The 12,628-nt window shown below is 39.4% G+C and overlaps 1 protein-coding gene across 6 annotated transcripts in view; it reads left to right on the top strand.

The window, feature by feature from the left end:
- The window catches only part of CNTNAP2 (contactin associated protein 2), a 1,669,434-nt gene that overhangs the window by 1,134,329 nt on the left and 522,477 nt on the right, over positions 1-12,628 (top strand). For all 6 annotated transcript variants that reach the window (XM_073332778.2, XM_078851686.1, XM_073332785.2 and 3 more), the window contains exon 11: positions 1,472-1,578. In XM_073332778.2, coding sequence (XP_073188879.1) covers positions 1,472-1,578 — 107 coding nt within the window. The remainder of the gene's footprint in view (positions 1-1,471; positions 1,579-12,628) is intronic.

Below are 12,628 nucleotides of genomic sequence, written 5' to 3'. Positions count from 1 at the left end.
TTATTAGTCTCTTGAAATTCTCTAACAGATTTCAGTGACACACCTGTAGTATAATAAAGAATGTAGGCAGATCGTATAGTACATTTTCTTAAAAAGCTTTTACTCTGTGTGTATAAACAATAACAGTTTTGAAGGAGGTGAACTGCACTATGGCCAAGTGTCCAATATGTTTCTGTCAAAAATATTTTTCTCTTTGATACATTCCTGTAAAATGGAAGTGATGCATGCACGTATAGTGTGGGAGAGAAGGAAAATTCCAAAATTAATAATTCCAAAATGATTTGTCAGGTAGACTATTATGCATTAAGGTGTACTATGGGTATTAACAAAGAGTCTAGTGTTAGCTATTACAGGGATGCTGTGAATTTCAAAATTATCCTGGTGATAACTATAGTTTAATTTGTATTATGTTTCCAGAAAATATTTCCATTTGTTGGTTGGTTGGAGGTCTATTAATCTTCCCTTAATGTAAAAATGTAGTAGTTCATAAATATTATTTGGACAAATTCAACATGAAAGGAAAATTCCTTTAACCCTTGATCAGAAAGCACAGAGTCTGTCCTGAGACTGGCTGAAAAGAAATTTAATAAAGGGAAAAAATGGTTCTTTGAAATGAGATTTCAAAGCATACTCCAAGAAGAGAAAAGTAATAGTTTCAAAAAGCGAAAGTATTATGATAATTCCTATTTAGATGAATCTTTGATAGAAAAGAAACTGGTCAAACTCAAATCTTTGAAATTACATTTTGTGGCTGTTTCAAATAATAAATGTATGTTCTAATATAATTTCCCCTATTTTTCATTCATTTCCATTCCACCTTTTCTTTTTCATTTCCTCAGCTCTCTGACAATAATTTAGCTGGAGTGGGAGAGCAGGTTGGGTAAAGGTGAATTACGTTTGTCACAAGTGAATTAAAGCCTGTTAAATCTTTTATTCTGAACTTCACAGCACCTGGTTTGTTTTAATAATGCAGAGTTAGTAACTTCCATCTCAAGCCAGCAGGCAAGCTGCCTCCATCTTATCCCATGGTGGGCAAGACCAAGATTAAGTGAATCTCACTGCTGTTCTTTTCTAACTTTCCGTGTTTTGTGGGACTTGAATCCATGGGGCATGGCATCACCTGCACAAGAGAAAAATCCAAGGCTTGTGATGTTATTCTGATCCTGGTACTAGTCATTCATGGCTTTTAAAAACTTAATTTATGATAAGTGAATGTTTCTCATGATTGTCTTCTTTTTCTACTTTTATTTGAAAAGAGGCCACAGCAGGGCTGTGATACATCATCTTTTGTGTGGTTGGCACAGTTTGTCATGAATTCTGTTAATCTACCTAAAACAACAAGGATTAATTATGAGTGTAGGGCAAACTGGCATTGATATGATGTATTACTTGAGCAGCTCAAAATTTGGCCATTCATAAATCTTGTTGTTTATTTCATTTTTGTTTTTCTCTTTGTCTCTTGTCCTGCCAGGTGTGTTCCCAATCACTGTGAACATGGTGGCAAATGCTCCCAAACGTGGGACAGCTTCAAATGTACTTGTGAAGGAACTGGATACAGTGGCGCCACCTGTCACAACTGTAAGTGACACTGTGATTTGCTTCAACACTGTAATATAATATAGAAGGCATGCACAATACTGATGCCTTTTGGTTGAGATGTAAAAGTCCAAGTCAGAACCATCTGTGGTTATTAAAGAGCCCATAGAACTTTTTTTGTGAGAGAAGGGATGCTGACACTTGCATCTGGCCCACATTCCATTTTGACTACTTAAAATTCCATACTGGGTGGTTAAATGGATACATGAGTTCTTCAATCAATGTACTAAATGCTTGCCTAGTGTTGCTGAGAACTCTTAAATGGTGGCAGTATTTGGTCACTAAAGGCTAGTCTCCACTGAAAACTTACATTGGCATAGCTACGTCCACGTTTCTGAGAGATGTAGCTAGGCCACCCTATTCCCCAGTGTAGGCAGCACTAGGGTGACAGAAGAATTCCTTCATCTACTTAGCTATTGCCTCTTGGGGAGGTGGATTACCTGCAGGGACAGGCAAACTCCTCCTGTCACTAGAGTGAGTGTCTACACTGAAGTGCGACAGTGGCCCTGCTGCTATACCATTTTAAGTGTAGATCAATCCTGATACTGAAACAGACGCATGTGCAAACTGACTCTTTGGCCATTCTGAAAGTCACACTATTACCGCGATTGTGGTAAGTACTGCAGGCAGCACTATTAGTGCCCACTGCTTACAAGCCATATTGATTGTAGCCATATTACAGTAGCTTCCTCTACTGATATACTGGGAGTGAGGAGAGAGAGGAAAAGGGATGTCCTTGTACTTTCTACAGCATCTGACTTACGTGTGCAGGGCAAGCCATTGTGTGTGTGTGTGTGTTTGTCTTTCTAGCATACATTTAAAAGGGCCTTTTCATTTTGAAAAGTGTTTTCTAAAATATGGTAGATGAGATGACTTTGTTAAAGGTTTCGGACGAACCTGGAGAAGAAAGGCAAGAGTGCGAGAAGAATGGCAGATGTGTTGTGATCGGCACAGTCTTAACGACAGCTGAAGACCGATCGATCTGGGTGGTGGTGGTAGATAAGATAAAGAAGACTTGTCCATTTACTGTCTTTCTCCATTGACATGCCTACAATAACACCCTCTTAATATTAAAGAGAGAACAGTTACTTTAGATTCACTATCAAAGCTACAACCAAGATGCTTACAAAGAGGTGAAAAATCCAATTACCAGTTTAATTCAGAGTTTCAATTTTTTGTTTACACTTTAATGTCACATTCTAGAATTATGCAAAATATTTAATGAGAAATATGACAATCTATGGTTTTGCCTTTTGTTGGATTTTACAATATTCAAGTAATCTCATGAAAAACTGACAGTTCACAGATTTTCCATTTCCGCTTAAACTATGCTATTTTTGAGCAAAATCTCAACGTCATAATGAACATATTTATAACGCACACCATTTTAAAGTATTTAAAAATGCATTATTGTTTAATTATAGAGAGATTTGGAATTATTCAAAAAGCTGTTTGAGAGATGAGCATTTCCATTGCTCATTTGCTGTGGCTTGTGTTAATACTTGGGATCTATAAAGGCCTTCTTTTGACTCACCAATGGTATTCCTGAAAACAAATGTTTGTGATAGTTTCCAACCTCATTTAGTTGCATTTTTCCATTTCTGATGGTGGTAAATAGTGTACCCAGTTAGATTTTAAAAGTCTTTAATTTGTTGGACAAATTGGTTTTCTTAAAACCTGCTGTCTCTCCTTAGCTTGCGGAGCTTATGATATATACAGAGGGTTAGTCACCTCTTCTTCATTTTGTACTTTAAAGCTGTGGCTTTCAGTTCAATGTGTGGGTACTGGGTAGTGTTGATGGCCTGTGATATATAGGAGGGCAAACTAGGTGATCTAGTGGTCCCCTCTGCCCTTAAACTCTGACTCTATGTATCTACAGCAGATCCCCCCCCACCACAAAAAATGTATTTATATTATAATGAGATCAGTTATTGAGTAGTAATTTGCTCCAGAAGCCTGGTCATTTAATGCCTGTGACTTGAAATAAAACATAAATCAAGTGTAGATGGATCTGAACCAAAATCCCTATTCTGAAAACCCACTGTTTAGGTTTGCTGTCTTCTGTGGATCCAAATGTTTACAGATCAGATTCCCTTTCCATGGTTTGCACAATGAGGGCAATCTTTTCCTCTCATGTCCACATCAAACATCTCAGCTCCAATATTTTGCTCTCCCTGCATGTGTGAGCTCCCACTTACGTCAATGGGAACAGAATATTTGATGTGCTGACCTGAGATGAGCACTTATTCTTATAACATTCCCTCCCACCCCTGAGGTAGAAATGCCATATTCTTTATGGAAAATCTCTACTAGGTTTTACTCTCTGGACAGCGTTATTACTGACTTATAAAAAGTATCTTACCTGGATGCTTCTCCCCATGCCTTATAAACTCCAGAAACTTTAACAGGATGAACTGAAAGCTTTTCATTAAGGTGATATTCTCCCAATCAAGTACAGGTTGTGGAATGGGGTGCAGAGAGTTGTCACCCATATTGAAGACCAGGGAATAAAGTGGCTTCTGCAAAAGTGGTGAGGAGCCAACGTGCACAACACCCATGTGGTGAGTGATGGATTTGGTCTTACCAAGCGCCAGTACAGTGTAGGCCTGGCTTGACATGAGTAATTAGACATGGATGAGGCCTCATTTCTTGAGAGGCTGGTTTAGGGTGGTAATGGAACTGCAGGCTGGAAACAGAATGTCTGTACTAGCTAAGGTAAGAGGGAAGACCCACGGAACCATTTCCAATTGGCAAAATAACAATAGATAAGGTATATGTTGGGAACATAAAGATGAAGTAAAGAGTAAATCATACTTGGACAGTGTGTGGATACAGCATTCTGTACAGGGATTGGTTTCTACACAGTAACCAGGCCAATCCCAAAATGTGTAATGTAATGTGGAAATGTATATAAAGGAAGATCTTTGCTGTATAACTTTGGATGGTACACTTGTGTCTGATCAACTCAAGTGTAGTTTGATTGTATGCAAATAAAGAAATCTCAGTGACTAGTTCAGCATCGAACTGGGTGGATAATGGCTTGGAGGCTAGTGAATGGATAAGGTCTCAGAAGCCACCCCAACATACTCCTGAGTGAATCAAGTCTCAGAGGCTATCCCAACACACAGTTATTTCACAAAAAAACCTGTCAGCCAAGAAAAGTTTATCTGTTGGCTAGAAGGGGGCCAGAATTTCTCCTCGTGCATTTCAGGCCATATAAGCAATAAGCAAAAGAGAAAAAGATTTCAATTAAAAAACAGTTATAATTTCATTTTATGAAAATAATAATACTTCATTATTAGACATGCCTTTTAAATTCCTTCCTTCTTTTTGAACATGTAGCTATTAGGTTTAAAATTATTCTCTGAGACCATTTAAATATAAGAAGATACTCATCTTCAGAATGAATTGTGCCACTGTTAGATTGTAATATATCCAAAGAAATCAGATGGGTAAAAACTGATTATTAAAGAAAAACATAACCATGTGTAAGGAAGCACTTTTATGGTTCGTTCACAGGCCAAATTCCTGTTTGATGTGACTGAACCTTTCTGTGCATAAAGACTGCAGGAAAGACTGGGAAGGAAATATAGAATTTTGTAGTTAAATAGTATTTGGTGAAACAAAGGAAAAATAATTCGGCATATGTATTTTTGACATCATTAAGTCTGAATATTCATAGGTTTCTTTTCTGGTTTAACACCATCACTTTGAAGATCATTTCTTTTTGTGTATGTGAATGGGTGGTTAAGATATTCAGTTCATCTAGATAAATGCAAGGAGGGAGGCTTAGTTAATTAAGCATGTTCTCACCTATCAGTGAGTCTTTGAAAATAAGAATAAACTACTTTTCCTCCTTGAGTGCCAACGAGAGAGAATAAGGAACAGAGGTAGGGAGTCACTTCCCTGAAATCACATTCATTAAAAAAGAAAGAAAAAATCCCAGTAGCTGTGTACATTTCTCTTAATAGCATTTTCATCTGACTTCTGCAAAAAGGAAAGGAAAAGATGCAACTGGACTGCTATGTCAAAAGGGGGATTTAAAGTACAGTGTCTGTCTTTCAGGTACAAGCAGGATAAAAGCACATGGGATTATAGCAGGACAGGTCATCTGGAGGCACACAGCACAGGAACCTTTGCCTTTGCAACACAACCAAAGTTTCAGGCTAATCCCTTTCTTCATATATTGCTTTAGAAAGACAGCAAAGGGTTTTTTTAAGGATCTAATTTCAGTTTTACAGCGAGTGTTGCAATACTTTTAAAATTACTCTTTTTTCTTTAGAAAAAAAGTTTATTTGAAAGGTGAGCTTCAATTTATGTAATGAAAGTATCACCTTTTAGAGGTGATCACGGAATGGTCTCCATGTTGTGGACCCAGGTGTATAGCGAATTTTGGCAACCTTCTGTTAATGAAACTCAAAATCAGGGGAAACTCATGCTTTATTACAAGCCTGCAATTTGCCAGATTTGCCAAATGGTCATTGGTATTCATGACCCTCCTAGTAATCTTAGATCTATGCTGTTGAGCAAAACTAGAATGTTTTTGGTTTGAGGTGGGAAGTCAGCACTTTTCTGTAGTTTTGACCTGAAATCAGGTAATGCTCTGGAGCTTTGGCTGAATTTCATTTTGGATTTTTAAGTTCATTTGAATCAGAAACTCGAAGCAGAAACTTAAAGCCAAACTCAAGGGATAAACTCTTTAAACTCGGAGTAAACATTTTCATGAAACCCCTGTGAATCAAATGGCTTTGTTTCACACCGCTCTAGTCATAATGCATTTATTAAATGACAATGCAAACCACAATAAGTATATAGAAGAGGAGAAAATACACATTCCTTAGGATGAAGAAGAAGTATTTTTTAAACCAGAAAAAAAGATACTTTGCAGGAAGAAATTTCACCTGGAAACAAATCTGATGTTACGATAATGGCTGATTGACTCTGATTAGGAGTAGCAGTTCAGCACATTTACTTTTTCAAAAATCAGACTATGTTTAAATGACTAAATAGATTTGGATAAATTTGCTTTTCAGTATAGGACAGACACTGTAAAAGTAGTATTCTGGTGTTCAGTATTTGTCTCCACGCAGTAATTTCCATAGCAAATGAGTTCAGTTTACAAATGGAATGTTTATTCTGATTGCCTTCCAATCCAAGCAAAGACCTGAGACTCAACCCTTTTCTTGCATTTCAGCATCTGCCAAATTTTGCCCTCAGTTACAGATGTGCAACCCTGTTTTCTGAGGTTTTATGCAGGAGTGATGGGTTATAAATGTTGCTAATGATCCATAAAAAGGAATATAATCCAGCTCACTCTCTCTTAACTGTGTTGGCTCTACAGAACCAACAGAAGAAGTAAAAACATAAATACTTTTGACAGTATAAAAATAGTGAAAGTGAATGCACACAAAGTTCAGGTTGATTGAGTAAAGCATACATTTTTACTTTATCAGAGTAGAACAGCACTTGAAGTTTTAATTTTTTCCAAATCCAATACTGTAACGTTTCATGGTTTCATTAGCTGTGATACAATGGATTAATAGAGGCTGGACTGTAACCCTGACTGCTGAATTCCTTGGTTTTGTCTCCTTAAGGCATGCTATCAATGAGTATTTTCCCCTACACTCTGGAATGTGAATAAAAGTCAATGGGGGGAAAAAGCACTCTTAAAATGTTGAGTCCATTTAGTACCACTAGGAGTCTAATGTGGTTTGATGGGTTTTTTGTTTCTCCCCTTGCTCCACCCCTTCTCCCTAAACTGAAAAATTCTGATTACTTTAATAAAGGATTTAACAGCATCTAGAAGCAAATTTAAGAAAACAAAATTTGAATCAGACCTTGTGTGTCACTTCATGTTGTTATTTGTATGGGCAATGGCATAATTTTGATACTTGATTAAGTTGATTGCCAAATTCAGTCATCAGGAAGACAAATTTAATCTTCACAGACTATAATTTTCATGCTGGGACTATTTAAACTCCAGCGGGCTCTCTACTGATTAGTTCACAACAACTGTGTTTTCCTGTTTTTTGTAATGAGAATTCATTGAGACTATTGAAATCCTGAGCTTTTTGCTTCTTCTAATTAAAACAAGAGAGACATGATATTACCTGTTCACATCATGAAATGGTTATGTTTTCTCTTACACAGATAGCAACTGTGTTCTTTTGGTCTAAATGAGTTTTATTTTAGATAGGAATCACAGTGTGATTTGCAGCTTTTGTAAAGGCTGTAGCATCACTCAGAACAAAATGGCTACTCTCTTTGAACACAGGCGGGCTTGTTAAAAATTTTAAAGTGTGGTACAGAGAAAGTAAAGGCCTCACAGTTTCATAAACATAAGGATGGTTTGTTTGGTCAGATATAGCAAGCTACTTTACCAATTCATAGAATCACAGAATATTAGGGTTGGAAGAGATCTCAGGAGGTCATCTAGTCCAATCCCCTGCTCAAAGCAGGACCAACACCAACTAAATCATCCCAGCCAAGGCTTTGTCAAGCCGGGCCTTAAAACCTCTAAGGATGGAGATTCCACCACCTCTTTAGGTAACGCATTCCAGTGCTTCACCACCCTCCTAGTGAAACAGTGTTTCCTAATATCCAACCTAGACCTTCCCCACTGCAACTTGAGACCATTGCTCCTTGTTCTGTCATCTGCCACCACTGAGACCAGCCGAGCCCCATCCTCTTTGGAATCCCCCTTCACTTAGTTGAAGGCTGCTATCAAATCCCCCCTCACTCTTCTCTTCTGCAGACTAAATAACCCCAGTTCCCTCAGCCTCTCCTCGTAAGTCATGTGCCCCAGCACCCTAATCATTTTCATTGCCCTCCGCTGGACTCTCTCCAATTTGTCCACTTCCCTTCTATAGTGGGGGGCCAAAACTAGACGCAATACTCCAGGTGTGGCCTCACCAGTGCCAAATAGAGGGGAACAATCACTTCCCTCGGTCTGCTGGCAAAGCTCCTACTAATACAGCCCAATATACCATTAGCCTTCTTGGCAACGAGGGCACACTGCTGACTCATATCCAACATCTCGTCCACTGTAATCCCCATGTCCTTTTCTGCAGAACTGCTGCCTAGCCACTCGGTCCCCAGCCTGTAGCATGGGGTGCATGGGATTCTTCCTTCCTAAGTTAAGGACTCTGCACTTATCCTTGTTGAACCTCATCAGATTTCTTTTGGCCCAATCTTCCAATTGTCTACGTCACCCTGGACCCTATCCCTACCCTCCAGCATATCTACATCTCACCTTAGTGTCATCTGCAAATTTACTGAGGGTGCAATTAATCCCATCATCCAGATCACTGATAAAGATGTTGAACAAAACCAGTCCCAGGACCAACTCCTGGGGCACTCCGCTTGATATCGGCTGCCAACTAGACATTGAGCCATTGATCATGAGCCATTGAGCCCGACAATCTAGCCAGCTTTCTATCTACCTTATAGTCCATTCATCCAATGCATACTTTTTTTAACTTTCTGGCAAGAATACTGTGGGAGACCATATCAAAAGCTTTGCTAAAGTCAAGAATATCACATCCAGCGTTTTCCCCATATCCACAGAGCCAGTTATCTCATCATAAAAGGCAATCAGGTTGGTCAGGCATGACTTGCCCTTGGTGAATCCATGTTGACTGTTCCTGATCACCTTCCTCTCCTCCAAGTGCTTCAAAACAGATTCCTTGAGGATGTGCTCCATAATGTTGCCGGGGACTGAAGTGAGGCTGACCAGTCTGTAGTTCCCTGGGTTCTCTTTCTTCCCTTTTTTAAAGATGGGCACTATATGTGCCTTTTTCCAATAATCCGGGACCTCCCCCGATCGCCACGAATTTTCAAAGATAATGGCCAATGGCTCTGCAATCACATCAGCCAACTCCCTCAGCACCCTTGGATGCATTAGAACTGGACCCATGGACTTGTGCACATCCAGCTTTTCTAAATAGTCCTTAACCTGTTCTTTCACCATTGAGGGCTGCTCATCTCCTCCCCATACTGTGTTGCCCAGTGCAGCAGTCTGGGAGCTGACCTTGTCTGTGAAGACCGAGGCAAAAAAAGCATTGAGTACTTCAGCTTTTTCCACATCCTCTGTCACTATGTTGCCTCCCACATTCAGTAAGGGGCCCACACTTTCCCTGACCACCTTCTTGTTGCTAACATACCTGTAGAAATCCTTCTTGTTGCTCTTAACATCCCTTGCTAGCTGCAACTCCAGTTGTACCTTGGCCTTCCTGATTACAGCCCTGCATGCTCTAGCAATATTTTTATACTCCTCGCTATTTCAACGTAATCTGAGTTGAAATAGACATAGCCAGACAGTCCAGCAATAATAAGGATATTTCATGTGAATCAGGGTGCAGGAATATGGAGACATAAGTGCTCTAATCATACTTATAGCAATTGGGATACATGCAAACAGGGGCAACAGCATTTAAGATAATTGCCATCAGGTAGTCAGACTGCTGACTACCATATACTAAGAAAACAAGGAAAACAATCTCTTTCAGAGTTACAGTCTCCATGCAAGAGGGAAGCGTTGCACATTACTAGGAAAATAAAGTAAAAAAGCCTCCCCCACAAACTTCATTTCAGCAACATTCTCCTGGCTAGACTTAGTAAAACCTTTTTTAAAAAAAAAAATCTGAGTATTAAAGTGCTTTAATCGGTTTCTTGGAAATCAACTCTCAACTCACTGTGGAGTAGGCAGAATAGTTTGGTGATTAGTATTTGCATGAGCTTTAAATTAGAGCGGTCTCATCTGTGCTCAGAAGGGGATTAATGTTTGATGTCAGTAGGGGTTTTACATCAGTTGGAACTGTTTATATGAATGAAGGGCACTACAGGGCCCTAAACATTAAAATCTGGATGGATCTCTCAATGTCTTTATATTAAAATAAATAAATAAATAAATAATAGATCTGCCTTATGAAAACAGAAAAAACATTAGTCTCCAAGAAGACTCACTGAGAACTAGGAAGGCCTGATTCCCCCCTCCCTCTTCACTATTAGGAAAAGAGGTTGCCTGAATATCCTGCCCCATGGGAAGCTCTTTTATAAAGAGGTGGGGAAGGAAATAACCTTGGTGTTTTACTTCCCAAAAGAAGCTGCTGAGGTGGGAGGTGAACAATCACTTAGCACCATCTGAAGTGCCTGGAAGAAGGCCGAATGGGACACTTGACTGCAGGAAGAAGGTTCAGTAAAAGGCCAAGCCCCCAGAAGCCAACTGAGATATTTAAGGCATAGACTGTCTCCTATTTTACTGGGAGGAAGGAGTGACTGAGAGATTAGAAATGACCCATGCTGCGGCAGAGGGGCCCTGGGGCAAGGTTGGTGACTGTGCAGCCTTCCTGTTGGAGTTTAATGTTGGTTTGAGCTCAGACTGTCAAGTGAAATTGCTAGGGTTGGTTCTCTTCCAGTCCCAACATATCAACCTACAGGGGCTTCAGTATATGCTCCCTTTGTTCGAGACTCCTTTGAGCCTTTGCCGAGGAGGAGGAGGACACAAGCATGGCTTTTGTTGTATTTTTACTACAAAGATGGCTTGGATTTCTGATGCCTCATTTAATGTTTTGAGTCCATGTACTGCCTTTGCTCCACATATGACGCACAAACTTTTCTTAAAGTCTGGGTGACCTAATTTAGAATATCTTTGCAAGACTCCTGTGTAGAAGCCTTTTGTTGTGAAAATTCCCCCCATTCACAAATCTTTCCATTTTCCCCAACCAACTAGAAATTAGAAAGGAAGAAAGCAAAGTTACCAAAGTTTTACGTACATAACATTAAGTAACCAGAAACAGATGTGTTCCCGTTTAAAGCCAGTCTCCAAATGTCAGAGTGGACCAGTCTAGCAAACTTTCCCATTTTCCTCATGACACGGAGCTCAGCTGTTGGTTTCAGTTCGGCTTTTTTCAGACAATTCTGCAGGTGATCTTTCTGTGAATGAGTCCCTTGACATCTTTAGAAACAAAAAAAAAAAGTTCAAAGATTGTACCAGTCCCTTACTCCATATTTTAAATGGCTGTGTGCATGAGTGATCTAATACACGGACATTCCAAATGCCCCAAAATTACAAGGATGCTTGGGAAGGAGGAAAAGAGTGAGTTTTCCTATGAAAGTCAGAAGCTAATACATTTTATTATGTCCTTGCCTTATTTTTAAAACATTTCTTATCAAAGTAATATTCCCGATAGATGTCAGAATGAGAGTCCTAGAGAACAAAACCTACGGGTGTTGTTAAAAATTCAGGCATGGCACACCAGTATTGACTTGAAAGCACTGTTTCCTATATTTAGAATATACCACATACTGTGGCAAGGTGTAGTAGTTTACTTTTTAAGGACTCCGTGAATGGGCTGATTTCCCACCTCCCTCTCAGCACAGAATACATATGCTGGGTATCCAGAACTAAATTTCCTACCTGACTTTTTTCTTTATTGTTAAGAGCAACAAATGTAAATCTTGGCTGAGATTCCTCTGCTGTTTATAAGCTTTCCCTGCAAAACCACCTGCCTCACCCATAAACTATCTCTTGCCTGAGGCTTTCCACTTTTTGTCCTTCTTTGTTGGAGCTAATGAGATCTTGTCTCATTCTTCCCCAGGATAGCCTGGACACTGGCAGAGCAAACAATCCCACTGGTATATCTCCGTTCTGACATGGACGGACCACTTGTAGAAGGGTAGATCAATCTCTGTCATTGAAATCCTTGTCTATTCCCCTGACATTGCAACCTGGGAATTTATTAAAGGTAGCCTAGCCACACTGGTGATGGCTTGTGTGTGTGTGTGTGTGTTATGGATGCCTTCCATTTATAAAAAGGAGTAAGACTCCTAACTCATTTTTATAGGTCATTAAGCAGGGAAGGAAAGGACTTTCATTTACTACCAACAAAGGCTCCATTTGAACCTTCAACCTATTGGAGAAAGATGCAATAGTCGGTTATCAAAACTTGTGTTCAATCCTGCTCTCATTATTCATGCAAAACTCCTTTTAACTTCAATGGTAGTTTAGTGAGAGTCAGGTTGTCAGGATTTA

The sequence above is a fragment of the Lepidochelys kempii genome, chromosome 2 (assembly GCF_965140285.1).
Source record: "Lepidochelys kempii isolate rLepKem1 chromosome 2, rLepKem1.hap1, whole genome shotgun sequence".
Classification (NCBI taxonomy): Eukaryota; Metazoa; Chordata; order Testudines; family Cheloniidae; genus Lepidochelys; species Lepidochelys kempii.
Note: the sequence above shows the minus strand (reverse complement) of the source record. Positions and strands in the feature narration are given on the sequence as shown.